The following is a 20,907-nucleotide window of genomic DNA, read 5'->3' on the forward strand; positions in this document are numbered from 1 at the left end:
GGCTTTGAGTGCAGGGGAAAAAAAACAAAACAAAACAAAACAAAACAAAACAGTTTGTATAGAAGAGGTCAAGTGGAATAATCACTCAGAACCATTGCAACTGGGTGTTATAAGGAAAGTTATAAACACTACTGACTTTTGAAGCTTTTCCAAAGGGACCTACATCAAGCCTATTTGGATATAATGAACACGTCAAAACAACAGCAAGGGAGACTGAACTTCGAACTGGCACAGAAGCAAAATTAAACATTATTGGAATAGATAATAGGAAGACATAGGCTGGTAGAACACAAACTGTTCTTCAAATCTATAACAAGCATGATGAGTATGAAAAGACTTCAATCTCTCGCAAAGCTGTTTTCCAGTGTAAAACCTCCCCTTAGGATTCAGCTGCTGCCTGATGCACACAAGCACACATTTGTTAAGTAATGATTTTGTCATAATTTAATGGGACAGTTTATTGAAGAGCAAAAAGATTCCTCTAGCAGCACAAGAAATCAGCTTACACTTCAGCGCTGAGAGCACTTTTGGGGCAAATGGTCTTGTCCCCCGAGGGCAGGAACATGGGTATTTCCCACTATTTTGGTGATAGGCCTGGGGGAGGGAGGGTGTGCAAAATTAACCGTACTGTGCAGCACTTCTACAGACAAGAGCATTACTAAGTGCCTAACAACGCTGTTTGCAAAAACATCAGTGCATGAATTCTTTATGACTTGCACAAGATGTAACAAAATGTTGCTTTTAAGTCCATACACAGTTTTGTGCAATTCGTTTCTAAAAAGGAAAGGGAAAGAAAAAAAAAAAAAAAAAAAAAAAAGAGAGAGACAATTTTAAAGCAAAGAGTGGAAATGGGTAAGTCACTTTCTGCAAAACAAACCAAACAAACAAACAAAAAAGCTGTGTGCATGTTTAATACAAATCAGACATAGTGGACATACGGAAATCACAACCAAAAGCCAGTTCAGCTGAGGTACGAAATGATGTGTTCGACACTGGAGCCATCTCAGGTTTCAGACTGCTCCCCTAAAAGCACCGAGCCACTCGGGAGGAGACCGGTGACCCTGTGGCTAAAGCAAGCCCGGGGACGATGGCAAACCAGGATTTGAGTTCCGATGCTCCACAAACTCCTGGCGTTATCTCGGATCGAGGCACCTCTTCACCCCACGAGCAGCTTCCCCTCTGCAGACAGCAGGCCTCTCCAGCTCCGCAGATACTCGGCACACCGGGGCTGCCACCTACCCGTGAAAGTCTTCGGGACATGTCTGGCGCCCTGTCGTGACAGTACAACTGCGGCGCTCCTTCCTCGCCGGGGGACCTTCCTCGCCCAGCACCGGGAGCTGCCGCCCGCCCGTTCCCAGCCCCGGCCGCTCCGTGCCGACGGGGGGGGTCTTGGCAGCGACCCCGGGCCGCCTGCTGGGCTGGGCCGGGCCGGGCGGGCCCGCCCCCGGGCTATTTAGTGCTCGGCACGGCCAGCCGGCTGGGCTGCACGGCACGGCACGCCTTGGCTCGGGACGGGACAGCTCAGCTCGGGACGGGACGGGACGGGACGGGACGGGACGGGACGGGAGCGGGCTGCCAGCGCCCTCGAGCGGCACTGGGGTCGAGGAGGGGCAGCCAAGCCCTTGGGCACGAGCCGAGCTCTTCCTCCGGGTGCCGGGCAGGGCTGCTGCCAGCTCCGTGCCGGCGGGGCGGGACGGGGCGCGCAGCCCTCGCCCTGCCCAGCCGAGGAACGCGGACACCGGCTCCGAGAGCTGGGAGAAGAGCGGCAGCAGCGGGAGCGGCCGCGGCCGGTGAGCGAGCGGGGTCCCGGCGGCTGGGCGGCGGGGCAGGGACCGGCACCGGGACCGGCACCGGCGGCGTCCTGGGCTCGGGAGCCGTGCGCGGCATGGGGTGGGGATGGGGATGGAGCCGGGGCCGGGGATGGGGCCGGGGTTGGGACTGGGACTGGGGCTGGTGCCGGGGCATCCCGGTTCTCCAGGGCTCGGCGGCAGCGCTGCCTGCCGGCCCGAAACACTTAAGCAGCTCTCCTCCCGACAAGCGGGTGTGCTGAGGGAGCGGAGCAGGGAAGGGCTGGCTGGGTTGGAAAGCGACGAGGGAGATGTGCCTGGGTGTTAACTCGCACGCCTGTCTGAAAACGTCAAGCTTTTCCAGGGAAAGGTTCTAGAGCCATCAGCTTACACACAGACCCGGGGACGTTTCTCAAATACATACAGGTCCACCCCATCCCGAGAAGGGCAATGAAGCGGGTGACAGCAGGAGCCCAAGTCGCTCTCAGCCCGTACCGTGGCAATGGTTAACTTCGGCTCCCAGCCCTCCCCAAACAGCCACGGAGCGGGACTGTTGGAGACAAGTCAGGCTTCTTGGATGAGCTGCTTCCCATTTTTTATGGCTATTTACAAGGCACCAGACCCCCTATCTATATGAGACCTTGGGCTCCACCAGCTCATCCTAATCATCTGTTTAAAATCCAATGAGCAAATTACATCTGCCTGGAGGAGGGCGGAGGTGGACAAACACTGCACCAGATACGTTCCCCATCCGCAAAAAGGGAAGACTGCGCATTCAATGGGTTATTGCTGAGTTCCTTCATATAGTACTAAAGTAAGGTTTCCAGATGTTTAAAACGACTAATAGCTCAGTATATATTCTGAATTAGAGATCTGAATTTGAACATTGGCTTACATAAGTGAGCTGAAACCAGAACTTACAGAAATAAGGTTTCCTTTTATTACCAGTACAAGGAGTCAGTAAATTCTCATATCCACGAGGATCTTACAAAGAAAGGTCTCTAGATAAGTTTGTGCATTTCTATGATGAAATCTTTCTCATAACTTAAAAGCACCAAAGGTTCACTTGGGTTGAAATTTATGGTCATTTTGGTGAACTCCCAAATAAATTTCTTACTGATAAGCACTTCAATAGCTTTTTTTTTTTTTTTTTTTTTTTTTTGAGGGGGGAGTGGAGTGTAGGAGGAAGATTTGCAATTTTTATCTGATTCTTTGACCACAAGGGATCAGTCAGTCTCTTTTATAAAACCTGGCTACTACTTTGCCTACTATTGTGGCTTTTTTTTTTTTTTTTTAATCCTAGTAAGGATTTATTTTATTTTATTTTTTATTTAGTCCTAGTAAGGAAGTATTATGAAGACATTTTCTATTATGAATTGTGGTATTAGTGTGATCATGGACTTGTCTGTGCTTATCCTGACCAGACACTAGACAGTAACTCTGGTAAAAGGGGAGCTCTGCGATTTTCCTTTAAAAAGAACAACATTGGATTCTTCATTGGGTACACTAAGAGTGAGAGAAAAGAGGACATCTTGAAGGATCTCATCCTGAGAAGTCCTCCCTTGTTAAAGTTAAGTGACTTCCTCTGTAAAACAGTAAGTTTCCTTTATATTTCTAGTGTTTCCTCAGAATTCAGAGAAGTTTATTCATAGATGAGTCTATCAGACGTCACAAGTGATCAGCATTCTCTATCAGACAATGAAGCTTCCTTTATTCAAACCCAAATTTCTCTGTCGGAAACCATAAAACTGCAAACAGCAGATAGGTTATCAGGTTATACAACCTCAACATCTAAAGAACAAACTGTTTTATATATTTGGGTTGTTTTTTTGGCTAGTAATTCTCCAATATTGAGTCACTTGGAAACAGATCTAATTTGAGAGACTGGTTAAGATAAAAAAGTGGTTAACCGTACTTCTGATGCAGAAAGATTAAAATCAGCCAGTTTCACAGTCAGTCAAGGGTTGGAATAAGTAACACAAGGGGTAATCCAGGAACTCTAAAAATGTTTGGCTGTCCCTGTATGAAAGATGTCCTGGTTTGGCAAGTTGGTTTACTGTATTCCAAGAATAGAACAGATTCCCAGAAGGTGAGAAGTCACGGCTGTGGCTACTCAGCTTTAAAGGCACAACAGCATTGGAAAACTCCTGTCATCCATGAGAAACTTTACAGTTGGTTAGTCACTTCGTTTACTACATCAAAACACAAAGGAGTTTTCCCCTATTGCAACACTTATTAATGGTGATTAGAGTTATTAGTTAGTTTTCACTCCTACAGCAAGTCTTTACAGATAGGCAGTGGAATAGAGAGCACTTAGCTGATGAGATTTCTCCAGCACTGCAGAACTTAAACCAGTGTTTCAGTGCTGTTGCCATTAAGTGATCACTTTGATACAGGTCTTTATGTCGAACTGGACTACTCCAGCAATGTGCTTAGGCTAGAAAGACTAATTAAAGCTGTGTCTGGAAGCTTTAGGATTCCAAGCACAATGGTTTTTCCACCCCATCAACTCACCCGCAATCTGTGGGCAAAAATAACCCATACATGGGAAACACAACCACAGAAGAAAGATCAGGTCTATCCTCATGGAAAAACTGATGTTTAAGACTTAAACGGGAATGTTGAGTTACTGGAAGAAGAGCTTAAGAGAATTCTGAGCTTACATTTTGAAAGACCAGAAAGTACTTTGGAATATTTCTGTCTTTTGTCAGCTGGCCTGTATGAGTAATGACAACTACAGGAATAGTATCAGGGAATAAAGATTAAATTTCTGTTTTTAATGCTCATAATGAAATATAGGCCCACGGCTAAAGAGGGTTGATCAAGAGTGAAAACAATGGAGAAAAGGGTACATCTATCTATCTCTGGATAAATTCAGGTTAAGATATGCAGACGTTAAAATATATTTCTTCAGGAGAAAAAAAAAAGCCATTTCGTAGTACAATAGTATCAAGAAAAAAGTATTGCTTAGACTGCTGAACACATGTATACATCAACTTATAGTTAGGAAGGTTCAATTTTGTACATAGAATTGAATGGTCAGTCATCAGCAGACAGCAACATCATACAGCTGGGGGCAGGATAAGATAGGAGCATCCCAACTTCCAGTGGTTTCCCAAGTCTCACTCCATGCGACCAGTGCTTGAAAGCTACTGAGCCACACATTCAGCTCATCTGTGCTTAGGTTGCACTGTAGGAAGTTAAAACAGAATATATGAGATCCACATCTACAAATATTGACTCTACTAAGTACACTGTATATGAAAGACTTCTTCAATCTCCATATTTCTCAGTTCAAATTACAGAGGTCTTGTCAATTAACAACCTTAAAAAAAAAAAAAAAAGGCAACTTTCAAGTGGATAGGACTACACAATTTTGTTGAGGACTCTCCAGATAGGCTTCATTTTAAATTTTAATATATCAAAGAGGAAATTTTAGTAGATCTCTTAGGTTGAATAGAGTCTAGTAATAACCTAGCCGCACATAGCAAGATATTGACTGCAACCAGATTAAATGAGGATTTTAGGTTACTTGTTGGGTATTTGCTAATGTACTTTATTTACTGAATTGAATGATATGAATCTACTATCTCACAATTTAGATATTTGAAATGACTAATATGCTAAACATAGCTTGACCTCTTTCAATTTTACATGCCGCGCATGGAATTCACTATTCCATTTGTCAATTCAGGAACCCATCCTCCAAAGAACATTGGTGTGTTTGGGTTTCCCCAACCCCTTATTTTCAGTTAAGCAGCTACAATGTTCATTTATCTTTCCTTTTCCTAATGGGTTTTCAGAATGTTCCTAAACAAGCAGCACAGAAGCCACTGTATTCACTGGTTCTGCTGGTAAATAATGAGCCTGTGGAATGAGGAATAACTGTATTCCTGCAAATTCAGGGTCTCCAGATTATGAACCACAACCAGATTTATTTAGTTTTTTATTTTTTTTTTTAAATAAGTAGTGTTTCCCTAGCCAAGGTCAGGTCCTGTCAGTGGCTGAATACCAGGCGATATGTAATAGTTATTTCCTGATACTATTCCTGTAGTTCTCATTACTCATACAGGTCAGCTGTTGCTTATTTCCCCCCTTCCTATGGAAGAGGAGAGGAAGGATCACGAAAAACCTGGGGAAGCTCAGGAAGCTGAAGGTAGAAAACTAAAAGAGGAGAATATCATGGCTTTGGCACAAAGCAAGATGTATAGAAATACATGGGGAGGTACATTCTTATACTCTTCCTCTGCTTTCAGATATCGAAATATGTCTCTATGCATTACAAAATATGGTTATATGAACACATCAGTACTGAAAATATGAAAATTCAGATAAGTAGAATGTGAATAAGAATATACAGACTCCAGCGTGGAGTTTGTACAAACTCCAAGGACATAGATGCTCAGTCCTTAATTATGCATGGAGAAATCATGCTTTCAAAGAATCGATCCTAAGTTGAAATCCTAGGTTTTGTTATTTAATTTCCTGTTCTGGTAGGGACTGCTCATACTTATAATAAAGCACTAATTAGCATTCAGTTGTATGCTACCTGTGGAAATTAGGAAATGCATAAGTTTTATCTGTATACAATTGAATGCTACTATTGCCAGTACCTTCTGTTCACACAAGGATTTCTCCACACAGGGAAGTCTTCTAGATTTATATCAAGCTTCACTTTTTGGCCTGTATGCCTTACTTATGTACTAAGGGAGAGCTTGCCTACTGTCTTCTTTGAGAAAAGACTTGATACTTTGCTATATATCGCATATTATTGGTTATGCGAACACTTCCCTGAACTAACACAAGTATTTTGGATTTGGTTTCCATTTCTGACACTTGGATTGCCATTGCTCCAAGCACATGCCTTTCAGCTACCACTTTCTTAGCGTTAGGGGTTTGTTTGTTTTTCTTGTATACTGGAAACATACACTTCTGGATTCATGTACGGTTCATCATATATGAACCATACTGTACAAGATGCTTTTTTTTGGTCATCTGGGGAGATCAAGTAATTTACTTTATCGAAGTAGGTCTAGAACACACATATACAGGAACATGGGGTGGGGGGGGTGGGGGGAGAAGGGGGAGAGAGAAGTTGTATCCCGGGAGAGATTCTCCTGTCTCAAGGAAAAGAGGTCTGACAGTTCTAGTTCCACTGATGACAGCAAGAACCTCCACAAGAGTATTTTTGTGATTAGTCTTTGCACAAGAACTAGCCCTTTCAGTATAAGTTTGGAGACCAACCTGTTGTGCTTGGCAATGTCAAAGAGCACAAAGACAAGATCCAGATGTAAAGGACAAAATGAGTAGTGATCTAGGTTAAATAATTGGGTTGGATATGATTTATTTCAGACTATTTCTGTTGCAAGAGATTTCCCCATAGAAGTGCACTGTTGTAGTATTCCAATCAGAATTGTCTGCAGGTTTTTTTGTTTGTTTTGGAGGACAGGGGGAAGTTGTTTAGAATAACAAAGTTTTATATTAATGATATAATAGTACTATTTAATGTGAGCAATGTGTTAATGGTAAATTAAGCGTGTTTGTTCTCACTGCACAGAATTAAAAGCTGAGCCTTCCTTTCCTGTCTCCCTCCTACCCACCACCAGAAGTTTAACAGCAACACACACACTGTGTAATTACCCAAGACAATAAAAGAAGAGGAAGATTAAAAATAGGATCCAGTTCAGTATTCTTAATCCAGTGAATGGAATGGTACAACAGTAATGGGTTTAGGAGGGCATGGTCAAATCACCAAAAGAGATAGTTATTTCTAAGGGAGACAAAACTTTTCACAGGCAGATATGGTACACCATTGTAATCAAGAGTTGAGCTCAGACAGCACTGTGGTGACACGTGGATTCACACACCCCACTTCCTTACACAGTTCTGTCCTCACACAAAAGCTAAGGACTTGGGATGGATGGATGGAATTAAGGACATCATGGCTGCACGCAGAAATTTGTGCTAAAACTTTGACTATTTCAGAAGGCTATGGAAGTCTAAACTTTTTGCTGGCAGAGAGCTAGAACTGTAGTAGTTTCAGTTTGATGCCTAGTGAAGCCGGTGAAAGTATAAGAAACAGCAATCAGAAAAATCTGGTCTGACAGCAGCTGCCAATATAGGCTGCCAATTTAATTGATGCAAGTGGCTGCAGAAGCAACTGCACCAATTCCAGAGAAACTAAAGCCTGAAAACATCAGGTACAATCAAGTCAATCATCACCTACAAGATGTAAGTGGAACTTGACTTATATTTTCAAACCCCTTCTAGCCTGCCCAAACATCCTCTTGCTCTGAGGCAATATTACGCTTTGTTTCCTTAAGTGATGCATTGTTCAATCAAGTAAAAGCAGAAGTATTTATTTGCAATCCGGATAGTCCATACCCTAATAATACTCCCCCCCCCCCCCCCCCCCCCCCCCAAAAGAGTTCAAAGTTACTTAAAAGTTCAAAGTTCCCTTCAAGATATGCTCTGAGCTCTGTCTTTTTGTTGTTCTTAGGGTCTGCTTGCTATCCTCAGAATATCTCTATCCAAGTTAGAGGAATAAGGATAAATCTGACATCACAGACCAGACCACAGGTAAGCCATATAGTTCCTGTATAACAGGGCAGAAGCGATGACCTCGCTCTAGTCCCCCTGCAATACTGCATTAAGTGGTGTCCCACTCACTGCACCAAGCACAAGAGGACCCTTCACAGTGTACTGTATGTTTAGAACAAATGGATGCATGAACTCCAGGAGCCTTCAGTTGTTGTAGTTTAAAAATCAGTTGTCATGTGGATTTCTAGGAATACTTGAATAAATGTATCTCAGGAGCATGGAAGTAGCTACCTTACTCCTTCTGTCCTGCTTGGTTCTTGATCTGGTATTACACAACCCATTTACTGCATTGAACAGGCAAGAGATGACTCAACCAGGAAGAGGAGGAGAAATGTAATAGTTACAACACTGAACCAGTCCAGCTCTTCAGAAGTGAATTTGAGGAGGTCTCAGAAACAATCTGCTTGTATTTGCCCTCCCTTTCACCACTAACCACCGACATGCTAAAGGCCTGCACAGTTTTCGAGGGTGTCTGACTCCTGGGATCAATATTCAAATCACAGATCTGACAACTGACAGCACTTTCCTCTGCTTTCTAAGTGGTAAAGCAGCTTCAGCACAGCTGCTGTTGCATCCATCTGCTACTTTAGTTGTGCCTTCGTCTGTTTCCCAAGACATCATTTACATAAAGAGCCGCTGCAAACCCTCTGGCACCAAATGCGTGTGATACGAGGTTATGCAAAACTGACAGCCAGATGTGCAAATCTTTTGTGGTAAGCAAGAGTCATAACTTAGATATGGAATGAAAGTATTTATGGCAGTCTATCTTGCTGGCTCATGTAATGAAAGATTCGCTTTTAATTGTCACTACCTTTATTTAAAAAAAAAAAAAAAAAAAAGTATGTAGGGAGAATGGGACCATTTGGGAAGACTGTTAAAGTTTCACTGAATCACAGAATATCCTAAATTAGAAGGGACCCATGGCAACCATCAAGTCCAACTTCTGGCTCCACAGAGGACCACACAAGAATGAAACCCTATGTCCGAGAGCATTGTCCAAATGCTTCTTGAACTCTTGCAGGCTCAGTGCCGTGACCACTGTCTTGGGGAGCCTGCGCCAGTGCCTGACCACCCTCTCAGTGAGGAGTCTTTTCCTAATACCCAACCCGAGTCTCCCCTATTGCAGCTTCATGCTGTTCCCTCGGGTCCAAATTTGACTGGTCCTGACATTAAGGCTATAAATTATGCTGTCTCTTCATTTCAGGCTAAATACAAGAGACAAATTAAATGTAGACACAGTCCATTCTTTCCATTAATAGTGGCAGATACTTTTCTGGAAAAATCTGTCTCTTCCTGGGCTTAGGCACTAGGTCATCTGGATGGAAAAATGCCGTGCATCTTGCAGATGAAAGGCCAGCAATAACAAAATATGCTAGAGTAGCCAAATATGTATTTGAAATTATATAATTTCAGAATTATATATTCTGAAGCATTTTTTTCTCTCTAGGTAGATCAGACAGGTCACTACAACCAAAGAGAAGTCTAAAGGGAATTGCATGCATCTTGTAAACTCAACTTTGTGCAGGCATTTGGAAAATACTAAACTGAGAACACCATTGACTGCTGTAGCCAAGGAGGCTTTTTGTTCCAACAGGAATCACTTGTAAGAAACTGAGATTCAAAACCATGATATGTGTTTTTAAACACTAAGAGGTGTAAGCCACTGGAGTAACTTAACAACAGTCGTAATCAATTAGTCATCCTGCAAATGCTTTAGCATTAATAAGAACCAGACATCTAATATGGGCGATGAGACGCTGGAGAGCAGCCTAGAAGAGAGGGATCTGGGGGTCGTGGTAGACAGCAAGTTGAATATGAGCCAGCAGTGTGCCCTGGCAGCCAGGAGGGCCAACCGTGTCCTGGGGTGCATCAAGCACGGCATCGCTAGTACGTCAAGGGAGGTGATTGTCCCGCTCTGCTCTGCGCTGGTGCGGCCTCACCTCGAGTACTGTGTGCAGTTCTGGGCACCACAGTATAAAAAGGACATGAAACTGTTGGAGAGTGTCCAGAGGAGGGCTACGAAGATGGTGAAAGGCCTGGAGGGGAAGACGTACGAAGAATGGCTGAGGTCACTGGGCCTGTTCAGCCTGGAGAAGAGGAGGCTGAGGGGAGACCTCATCACAGTCTACAACTTCCTCGTAAGGGGGTGTCGAGAGGCAGGAGACCTTTTCTCCATTAACACCAGTGACAGGACCCGCAGGAACGGGATTAAGCTGAGGCAGGGGAAATTTAGGCTTGACATCAGGAGGGGGTTCTTCACAGAGAGGGTGGTTGCACACTGGAACAGGCTCCCCAGGGACGTAGTCACTGCACCGAGCCTGTCTGAATTTAAGAAGAGATTGGACTGTGCACTTAGTCACATGGTCTGAACTTTTGGGTAGACCTGTGCGGTGTCAAGAGTTGGACTTGATGATCCTTAAGGGTCCCTTCCAACTCAGGATATTCTATGATAATATGCGTAGATGCAACATGGACCAAGTGTATCAACAAAACTCTAGGCCATCTCATGTAATCACAACCAGCTATTCTAAACTAGAGAATTGCCAAAAATGGATTGAACATGAATCACTGCACTGCTTACTTCCTGCAAAATAAGGGGAGAAAAAGGTAAAAACAAAGAACAAAAAGAGATGAAACTACACTGATATCAAGGTAACTCTTTGTAATTGCCAGAGAAAGCATATATGTACTGAGTATGCATATAGGATTACTTTACCTCAGAAAGCTTTATCTAATAGAGAAATAAAAAAGTCTTTGAAAAGAAAGTTTATCAACCTCAAGTATGTTAATGCTTTTAACGCACAAAGAAAAATATTTAAAAGGTCACTAGAAACAAATGTGTTTCTTAAATACAACACGGTCGATGTGAAATCTGACCCTACCGTCTGCCTCGGACTTAGAACAAACAAGGTGATGAACATGAATTTTATTCCAGATTAGCCTTTTCTTGTTGTAGATAGAGCTTCTCTAAAACTCTCTTACAAGAAATATGCTAGCATCTGTTTGTAGAAACTTTATCCCATTCAGTCAAGGCTTAATAGGTTGCACCTGCACTACTGAGTCAAGCAACTACTTAGCATCTCCCAGCAGACTCTTCCTCAGAATTACCACAGTGATACAATAACAAGCAAATCTCAATTGCTGGTTTTCCACGCAGGAAAAAAACAACTCTTTAAAGACAGTAAAAGTGAACAAAGTACTTTCATGATGAGGTCAGGGTTTAGAAATTCCAAAGAGCTGTCCAAGATGTTAGACTGATATTTTTATTACTTTTTTTTTTTTTTAATTTAAAATCTGTTATTTATTAGTGAGCTTTGGCCCAGTATAATGAGTTAAGCCACCCAACTATTAAAACACATGTATTTGGTATTCTTATAGCTCCTCTATTGGGAACTGAGTTCTAGATAAGGAATTAAGTTCTGCTGAACAGGGGTGCGTAAACAACAAACAGCTTATGGCCACTACAAAATGGTGTGTACATCTAGGAAAGAGCAAGAAGTTGGCATTGCAGATCACAGTGCTCTCACCATCGCTGAACACTGACAATGCTAATATCACCACTATTGATGATGGTAGGAAGTTTAAGAAAAAAGTTTGTAGATTATAGTCTTCACTAGAGTCCAGAAGGGGTGATCAGTGGATTACATAATATGGAGTAGGGTATATTATTTTTTTGGTACCTTCCAGTGGACAAAGCTGTGTGGCAAAATGTGCCAATTCTAGCAAAAACTGGCAATCATGTAGCAATTCAATGTAAGCTCAGTGGGCAAGACTGTGGTACAAGGGTCAGAGCTCCAAATAGAGGCCAGTGGGCACTGACTGATGACATTTCTTCAACTAAATACTTTTCCATTTTGTCTACAGTTACCTTCGCTTCCTAGGAGAAGCTCAGTGTATTCCCTCTTACAGTTCTGTAGAACTTTGTAGGAGAAGGAGATACTGATCCCCTGCAACTCACTCCTTATGGAGAGAGCATGGACACTTACAGGAGCAAAATGCACAGAGGCTAGTGTGTTGGAGGTCTTCTTTGAGCATCTAGAAGGCTCAAGAAAGCCAGAGACCTCTGTTCCCTGTGCAAACATCAGTGTAGGATAGCAGCATGTCTGATATGCTGCTGAACACCTATCATTACGTACTGTTAGGTAGAAACAGCAGCAGCATGTGGTGTTGCATGCTAGGGAATGCAAAAAGAGTCGCGATGACTAGATCGTCCAAAGGTAACACTGCATTTTTCTTCTGTTCTAAGCATTTTGTGGCCAACTCAATCTCTTGTTACACCTTTCTAATGGATTCAGAGGCAAAATGTCTCCTCATATAAAAATAGGTAGGTAGGAAGTATGTGCTGGCTATACAGCTTCCATGCTGAAGATAGGGGGGCCCTCTTCTAGTTACCTCTTGTAGTGGCTCCTTTTCTCATCACCACTCAACAAAACAGAAATTGCCCAAACCTTGAGAACACTCACAAAGTCAGGGGCGTTAAAAACATTATATGTAGAAAACATAACTACTCAATAGGAAAAATGCAGTGTTACTGTAACATTCAAGCATCCTAATCCAGCCTCAAGAACTACTCACCCTAGACCAAGGCAAGTGGTTCTTGCCACCCCTCTCTAGTGAGTAATTAACCCATTTGTTACTGGGTATGGTCCCACTTCAGTTATATTAGTCCCTGTCACTTAAATGGCCTTATTACAACAAAGATCAAAAGCAGATTAAGTTGCTTGCACTGGATTAAAGTTTAAAAAATAGGCATTTAATTTCTAAATCAGTATTGTTTGCCTAGGGTGTCTGAATGAATTCAGACACAACATCTAGAAAAAAACAAGACAAACAAACAAAACAGTATACTAGTTAGGACACTGTTTGGAGAGCCAGGGAGCTTTGGCTGTTTTTAACTCTAACATTCCTGTATGATGTGGAGCAGATCACTGTGACCTGTTCCTCAATGTCACTTTAAAATTTAATAGCGCATGGCCAAGCCTCTATGAAGTACAGAACATAAAATCCAACAGGGACTTTGAACTGCTCAAATGCCATTGCCATGAAAATTACATTATCAGACAGAGAGTACCTGTTGGCATGTGCATTTTGAAAAGTTTAAAAACACATTATTCTGTATTTTCTTTGTTCTTAGCAGTCTCAGATGATTAGCATGTAATTCTTGGATTTTTATAGCCTGTACAACACTTGACAACACTTGACATTCTCCCTCCTCCAAAACAGCAAAGTAAGCAGACTCTGTCACTTAACTAAAGATCAAGAGTGGAGCAAGAGTTGAAAAACTGGAACTTCATGCCTTCTTTGGAACAGAAGTACTCCTAAAACAAGACCTAAACAAGTTCTGTTGGCTGTTTCATAAGTCCTACCCTTATGTCAACCTTATCAGCAGTGCTAAAGAGACAGCTTGGAAAGCAGTCAGCACCATCTATTGTAATAAATAATCTGATTCATTCCATATGCACTTGACAAGTAATTGTGGAGAGCTGTCTATCAGGTACCTTTCTTAGCTGTTATTCTTTCAGCTGAAGACTCAAGGTTGCTGTCTCTCCCTTTATTTTGTACATTTACTTGGAAGTATGAGGAAAGGAAGATCTATAATTTCTTATTGACTTGAGGCAACTGATATCAACTTCCTGACTTGACCATACCCTGTGTACTTCAGCAGAGAGATTACACCGTATAGCTGTCAAAAGAACAGTAACAGACTGGGATGTAACCATTTCCTGCCACCAGACACATTGGTTTAAGACATGTAAAGTGATATCTGTTCCCTTTCTCAAACAGGAGATGCTTGAGGCCTCTCTGATCTTCTGACACTAGCCATCACTGAAGAACGGTACACAACAGAACACAAAGGTTGTGCAGAACACAGAATTACAGAACAGAGCTCTTGAGCTCATACTCCTCAGTGTACGTATTTCCCCTGCCTATACATGCTACTGCAACCAAGCACACCTCCTTCACCTCCTTTTTCATAATACCAGGCCTTTATGGGTAAAACTTAAGGAACAAGGAATTTGATCTCTCAGAAGAAAGCATGCAAATGTTTCAGCTCCATCTTTGATTGTTAGAATAAGAACAAGATAAAGCTAGCATGAAGTTAACATTGAATAATGCATTACACTGCATTGTTTTGACTAATATTAATATTTTAGTCATTATTATTATTATTAATAAATAGTAATTACAAATATTGATATTTGGATTAACAAATATGAGAAATCTAATAAATATCTATCAGTGTTAGCTGTATGAATGTTGTGAGCCAACATGTCTAAAATCTCAGTTTCTTTCCTCATTGCTTTAAGAGATACACCAAAACACAGACTTGGACAAACACTATAAGAGAAAAATGGCAGAAAATATTTATCACTCTTACAGATGATTTTCTTATATATCTTGGAGATAGAATTGGTCAACTGATGATATGCTCCAAGACTTACAATACTGTTAATTCTCCTTTGAACTTTAGATCAATTCACAAAGTTAGCAGCTGGGAAGTAGAAGATATCAAAGGCATAGAGAATTTGTAGATAACAGAAGAGCATATCTACTCAGCTTCAAAAAGGTACTTTTTGCTATACTCCCTCACTTTCTTTTCCTTCTTTCCCATTTTATTGCCAATATTTGAGTTACTATGCTTGTGTTAGAAAATGGAAGAAGTAACATGCTTTATAATTAAGGCCTTTGATCTCAATAGAAACCTCTATTGTGAAACCATAAATGAAGTATGAACCTATATTGTTTCCCTATGTAGATCAAGTCAACATAAAGCTACACACCACCGTGTCTGTAAAAATGAAATCTGTCACTCTGATAACACCTGCCAAATAGTATGTAGAAATAAATGCCACTAGAAAGCAAGATTAGTTGCGCAAATGTGACCCTCTGTGAAATAGGTTTTGTATATGTCATGGTGGATGTTTAATAGGTTTTCCCTTTTTTTTTGTACTGCAGCACATGTACTGGAATTTTGAGACACTCTAATTGTGGGAATATAGACGATTTAAATGAATTTTAACTCTGAAGGCTCTGTATGTGTCTCATGCCAAAGTTTAAGCAAATAAAAGTAGCTCATTTATTAAAGACAAATTATCAGAAAAAGATACTTAGGCATAAAGCAAAGGTTTGCTATGTGTCCAGCCTCATCTCTTCCTATTTCCAGTTTAATTTCAAACTCAATATGGCAAACAGCAACAGCAAGCATGCACAAATGATGTGGCTTCTACAACTTAATGAACAATAGCTCTTGTGTATGTTTCCTAGGCACCTGAATGACTCCTAATCTTCAGCGTATATTCATGGTTGTATATCAACCATAGATTGATATACATTTGAGAGTTGAATATCATGGTTGTATATCAACCATAGATTGATATACATTTGAGAGTTTGCCAGATGCTTATTAATCAAAAAAATCCTATTGCTTTCCCTGAAATTATATTAATTTGCATTTGAAATAAAATATATGCCCATCTTTATGATTTGAATATATGTAAGCCTAAATTGGGTAGAAAGAGATTACTTGTAACATATAATTTTAGCAACAGCCTACCAATGAAAACATAGGCACTAGCTACAGCCTTAGGAATTATTTGTGACTTTATCTGTGATTATTTGTGTATCAGCCAGAGGTGTATACTGACTGGAGCTTTTTTTACTGTTTGGAATACCAAATCCAACTGCTATATTCAAACTATTGGATATAGTTTGTAAATAATCATTGTTTCGTTTCAAACTATTTAGTACAAAATACGATCATAAGTTTTTTTAAGACACTCTAAATTGGTTTGCCAGTATGTAGTTTATGTTATGGTTCATGATCATCAATTTAATGAGAAACTCAAACAATGAGGACTGAAATTTCTTCTCCAGATTCCAGGGTCAGAATTACAAGGAACCCCAAGGAGTACCTTTACAAACATTTTTTGATTGGTTCATAGAAATTGCTTCAATACTTTTCATAGAATATCCATGACATTTGATATTACTCCTATGTAGAATGATGTAAAAATGCATTATTTAGGGAAATCCTAAAAGGGAAATTGATAAACTGAAGGACAGATTAGTTTCATTAATTTATTTTGGGATTACAGTGACTGAACATATTTTTTTTCTTTTCGATAGTTCCGGAAATAAAAGTCGCAAAGCAGCCCAACAAGTTTTCATCCAGGAGTGTAAACGAAGATTGAATTTCCAAGGCCTGGGCACCTTCTCTGATTTTAATTCTCTGTACTTGAGCAAAAGATGACAGAAAACGCAACAGTGAATTCAACTGTTAACACTCACTCAGCTCTCCTAGGTCTGTTTCTGGGTAGCATTTCACTGATCACTGTTGTCATGAATATATTAGTACTATGTGCTGTGAAAACTGAAAAGAAGCTGCAAACAGTTGGCAATTTATACATTGTCAGCCTCTCTGTTGCAGATCTTATAGTTGGTGCAGCTGTTATGCCCCTTAATATTGTTTATCTCCTAAACAGCAATGTGTGGACCCTGGGTGTAACAGCCTGTTTGTTCTGGCTGTCCATGGATTATGTGGCCAGCACTGCATCTATTTTCAATCTCTTCATATTATGCATAGATCGTTATCGCTCAGTCCAGCAGCCACTGAAATATCTCAAGTATAGAACAAAAATGAGAGCATTACTAATGATTCTGGGGGCTTGGTTGTTGTCTTTCTTGTGGGTCATCCCAATACTAGGGTGGCACATTTTTGGTGGTGAGGGGGAAACGAAAGAAAGAGTAAAGAAGTGTGAAACTGATTTCTCTAAAGTCACCTGGTTCAAAGTGTTCACAGCCTTTGTCAATTTCTACCTACCCTCTATCTTGATGTTATGTTTCTACTGCAAAATATTCAGAGCTGTTCGTAAGCACTGCCAACACCGAGAGCTCATCAACAGATCATATTTGTCTTTCTCTGAAAGCAAAAGTGTACATCCTGGTAAGACAAAGGACAAGCAAAGTATTTGTCTCCAAAAGCAAATCTTAGATGAGAACACACCTCCCAAAGACAAGCAAAGGTCCCCTCAGCCCAAAAATACGGAAGCAAAGCTTCATTTCAGTGATCCTGACAGCTCTTCAAAAGTTATCGTTAGCAGGAGTAATAGCGAAGTCCTTAAATGGAGCTGTTTCCCTCTCACCACTGCCCAGTCTGAGCCAGGCCTGGATAAACCAGGAGAGAAGAGTGTAACAAAGGACAACAAAAATGAAGAGGACCTTTTCTCACAGGACAGTGACTTGAGTGATGCATCAGACAGCCAGACTTTCACAGAGGAGGTACCTTGTGGAGAGGAGTCCAGGCCTAACCCTGAAAGAGCCTGCAGTCCTCAGGAAAAGACAGAGAACAGGGACTTCAAAGGACTGACTTACCTGAGGAAAACCTGGCAAAGACTGCATACTCGTTCCAAAAACCATCTTCGAAGACTGCACGTGAACAGGGAGCGGAAAGCAGCTAAGCAGTTAGGGGTCATAATGGCAGCCTTTATGTTGTGCTGGATTCCCTATTTTGTATTATACATGGTAATAGCTTTCCACGATGATGAACGATATAGCACAGTACAAATGGTCACTATATGGCTTGGCTATGTGAATTCCACCTTAAATCCATTCCTGTATCCTCTTTGTAACCATAATTTCAAAAAGACATTCAAAAAGATCCTTCACATTCCCTGATAATTGTCTGATTTATTTTGAGCTAAAAAGCATCTCATAAATTCAATCAAACAAAATGTTCCGGTTTCAAAGGCTGGGTAAACGTAAGGCATGGATAAAGTAGAAGGTTTTGGAAAACTGTCATTTATAAACAAGTCTTTGTACAAGTGGGAAATGTGCATATAACACCTTTAACATGTTTGAAGAAGAACTAATTCCAATCAGGAATCTGAAAAACTCAGGGGTCAATCTCAGAACTGTTACATTATTGTACATATTTTACAATTTGAGATTCTCTCTTTCATCACGTAGAACAAAACTGGAGATATGAAAAGAGATCTTCAGTGATTATAAATTATTCAGATAAGGAAAAGGCAGAAACAGAGTATGGTTTCTGTGGTTGGTCAAGTGGTTTTTTTTGTTTGTTTTTTTTGTTTTGTTTTGTTTTGTTTTTCTCATTTAGCTTACTGTTTTAAACATGGGAGCACACTGCTTGAGAAGAGAGATCTTCTGCAGGAAAAGGTACTTTGCATAGCCAAAAAAGAATGTTCTACTGTTTGAAAAATCTGACCTATTTATTTATATCTTCCTTCAAGTCATACACTTTTTGGAAAGCCATATTGTAACATACCATTTCTCTTTAATAACATGCTTGCTTCATTTATACCAGTACCTGTCAACTTCACTGAAAAGAGTAGTATTTTTATGTCCTAGATACTTCCCAAACTCCTCATAGTATCACTAATCAAGAAGGATAGGCTGTTGCCTCTGAACTTACAGAATGCGGTTAATTCTGGACTACGTGTATTTTCTTCTTCCTGTGCCTTGGCAAATAGCCTAAGCTTGCAGTGGCAATACCAGTTCACGTATATTTTTATCTTACAATAGGAAAACTCTTCTGACTATAATGAGGGAGAGTCATGAGCAGCAACTCAAGCTTGCAAAACAGGAAATAAAATACATGAAGTAATTTTTTTTACCCTTTCTATCCTTTATATTTAATTGCTTATTATAAGTCACACTGTAAATGCTGTTAAATATTTCAGGAGAAGCATAGAATGATACTTAATACTTCAGGTTGGAAGGAGTCTCAGGAAGACATCTAAATACAACCTACAACTCAAAGCTGTGCTAGCACTGACATTACATCAGGTTGCTCAGGGTTGTCATGTAATGTCACTGTTGTCATGTAATGTCACCTGATGTAATGTGACTGACATTATATCAGGTTGCTCAGTTCAATCCAGAACTTTAGCAACACACCTCTGTGAAAAGAGCTTCTTTGGAAAGGTTGGAAGGCGGCACTGACAGAGGCGTTTGCAGATACATTTCACCCTATCAGCTCCAGGCTTCCCCTTGCTCAGCCATTGATTTAACTGTTTCTAAGTATGAACACTAATTCCCAAAAGCAGGCGTGCCCTTTTATATAGCAGCAATCAATCCCCTCTCCCTACGTGCAGTGAGTTATAGGGTACTTCCCAATCATGGGAGGAAAATACAGTTCCTTAGCAAAGTACGTAGTGAACTACATTATATGAACTATATTATATTATAACTTATCAGGAAGCTGACAATTTAACAGAACAGTTACACCAAAATAAATGAGTCCACAGACTGGGGAGAGAGACGAAGAACTGAGGCCAAGGAGATGTCTGGCCCTATATTACTAACTTCAGCAGCTGAAGTCACATTTGCATATAATGGTGAGTTTGTGTATGCATTTTTCCATAAGTTTGGGGATGATTGGGGCATTCTAAGGGTTCAATGTACAATGTACAATGTTCAATATCCTCTCACTGTCATTTTGCTGTGTTGATGAATTTATCACATCCTGAATGTTAGCTTGCTTCAGAAATTGCTCAGTTAGCTTCACAACAAAGGTCTGATGGAACTGGAGCTGTTTTAACTGAGTACTGTCAAGAGTTTGTTGGGAAAAGTTAAAGGGATGTTCTGTGTAACGTGTTTATTACTTCAGAAAATAAAATGGTTGTTTAATGGTTGTAGGAAAAATTCTGAATTCTGTGTTCATAATTATGGATCTTGAGCTACTTACTCTCTCTGTGCCACATGTGCCTATTTTGTAAAGTGAATATGACAAAATTTACAGTGACAATGCGACAGCTAAGGTGACTGCATGATGCTTATAAACTTTGGATATAATACACTAACTAAATGCAAAGTATTATTGTCCTCCATCAGTTTTATATGTCTGAATTACATGTCTGAATGTCAGTAGTTGTATTTAAAGTATTCAATATTAAATGAAGCCCTAATATCTCTGCAGTTTAATAAATTGGTACTTTGATATTTGGAAAAAAATCTGCTAAATGAATGAACTTTAACTCAGTCTGTTTTAATGTATCAAACAAGGTTCCATGATTTATCCTCTTTGGTCTTAAGTGTTATGCAAGAATAGCTGCCATTAGGGAACTCTAAACTAGAAAAAACATGGCAAAATACAGAGGCAGAATAATAAATATAAGTACCAAAGTTCATTACAGAATTAAGGCAACTGTTCCACTGCAGGAACAGGATCTGCACAAGTAATGAAGAACACCTTCTGTTGGGCTATAGAGAAGCATCTTTTGAAACATGCCCTTATTCAAGGTTTTTTCACAAACATTTGCTCAGATCAACATCCTTTCTGCCTTTTTTCTACTGTCATATGCAACAGCAATTCTAGCCAAAATAGAAGGTAATTTAGGTGAGCCCCGAGGAAATCAAAAAAGCAGCATCCTAATTCATACACAATTATTAGTTAACACGGCTGAAACGTGCTCACCTACGGGCTACTTAGCTTAGCAAGAAGGCTATCCTCTTGATCATGACAATTGACTTTTCTTACTTTAAAATGCTTTAATACATG

General features: G+C 40.5%; 1 protein-coding gene across 3 annotated transcripts; it reads left to right on the top strand.

The window, feature by feature from the left end:
- The first annotated feature begins 1,580 nt into the window (after positions 1–1,580).
- Positions 1,581–20,346, top strand: HRH1 (histamine receptor H1). 3 transcript variants are annotated; one of them, XM_082767844.1, is made up of 5 exons: positions 1,581–1,790; positions 8,287–8,366; positions 14,172–14,297; positions 14,860–14,955; positions 16,515–20,346. In XM_082767844.1, exon 5 carries the CDS (start codon positions 16,635–16,637, stop codon positions 18,060–18,062), a length of 1,428 nt encoding a protein of 475 aa, XP_082623970.1. In that variant the 5' UTR covers positions 1,581–1,790; positions 8,287–8,366; positions 14,172–14,297; positions 14,860–14,955; positions 16,515–16,634; the 3' UTR covers positions 18,063–20,346. The 3 variants fall into 3 exon arrangements, with proteins under 3 accessions (XP_082623970.1, XP_082623972.1, XP_082623971.1); XM_082767846.1 differs by lacking the exon at positions 14,860–14,955; XM_082767845.1 differs by lacking the exon at positions 8,287–8,366.
- The last annotated feature ends 561 nt before the right edge of the window (positions 20,347–20,907 follow it).

Source organism: Aythya marila (genome assembly GCF_965140915.1).
Source record: "Aythya marila genome assembly, chromosome: 10".
NCBI lineage: Eukaryota > Metazoa > Chordata > Aves > Anseriformes > Anatidae > Aythya > Aythya marila.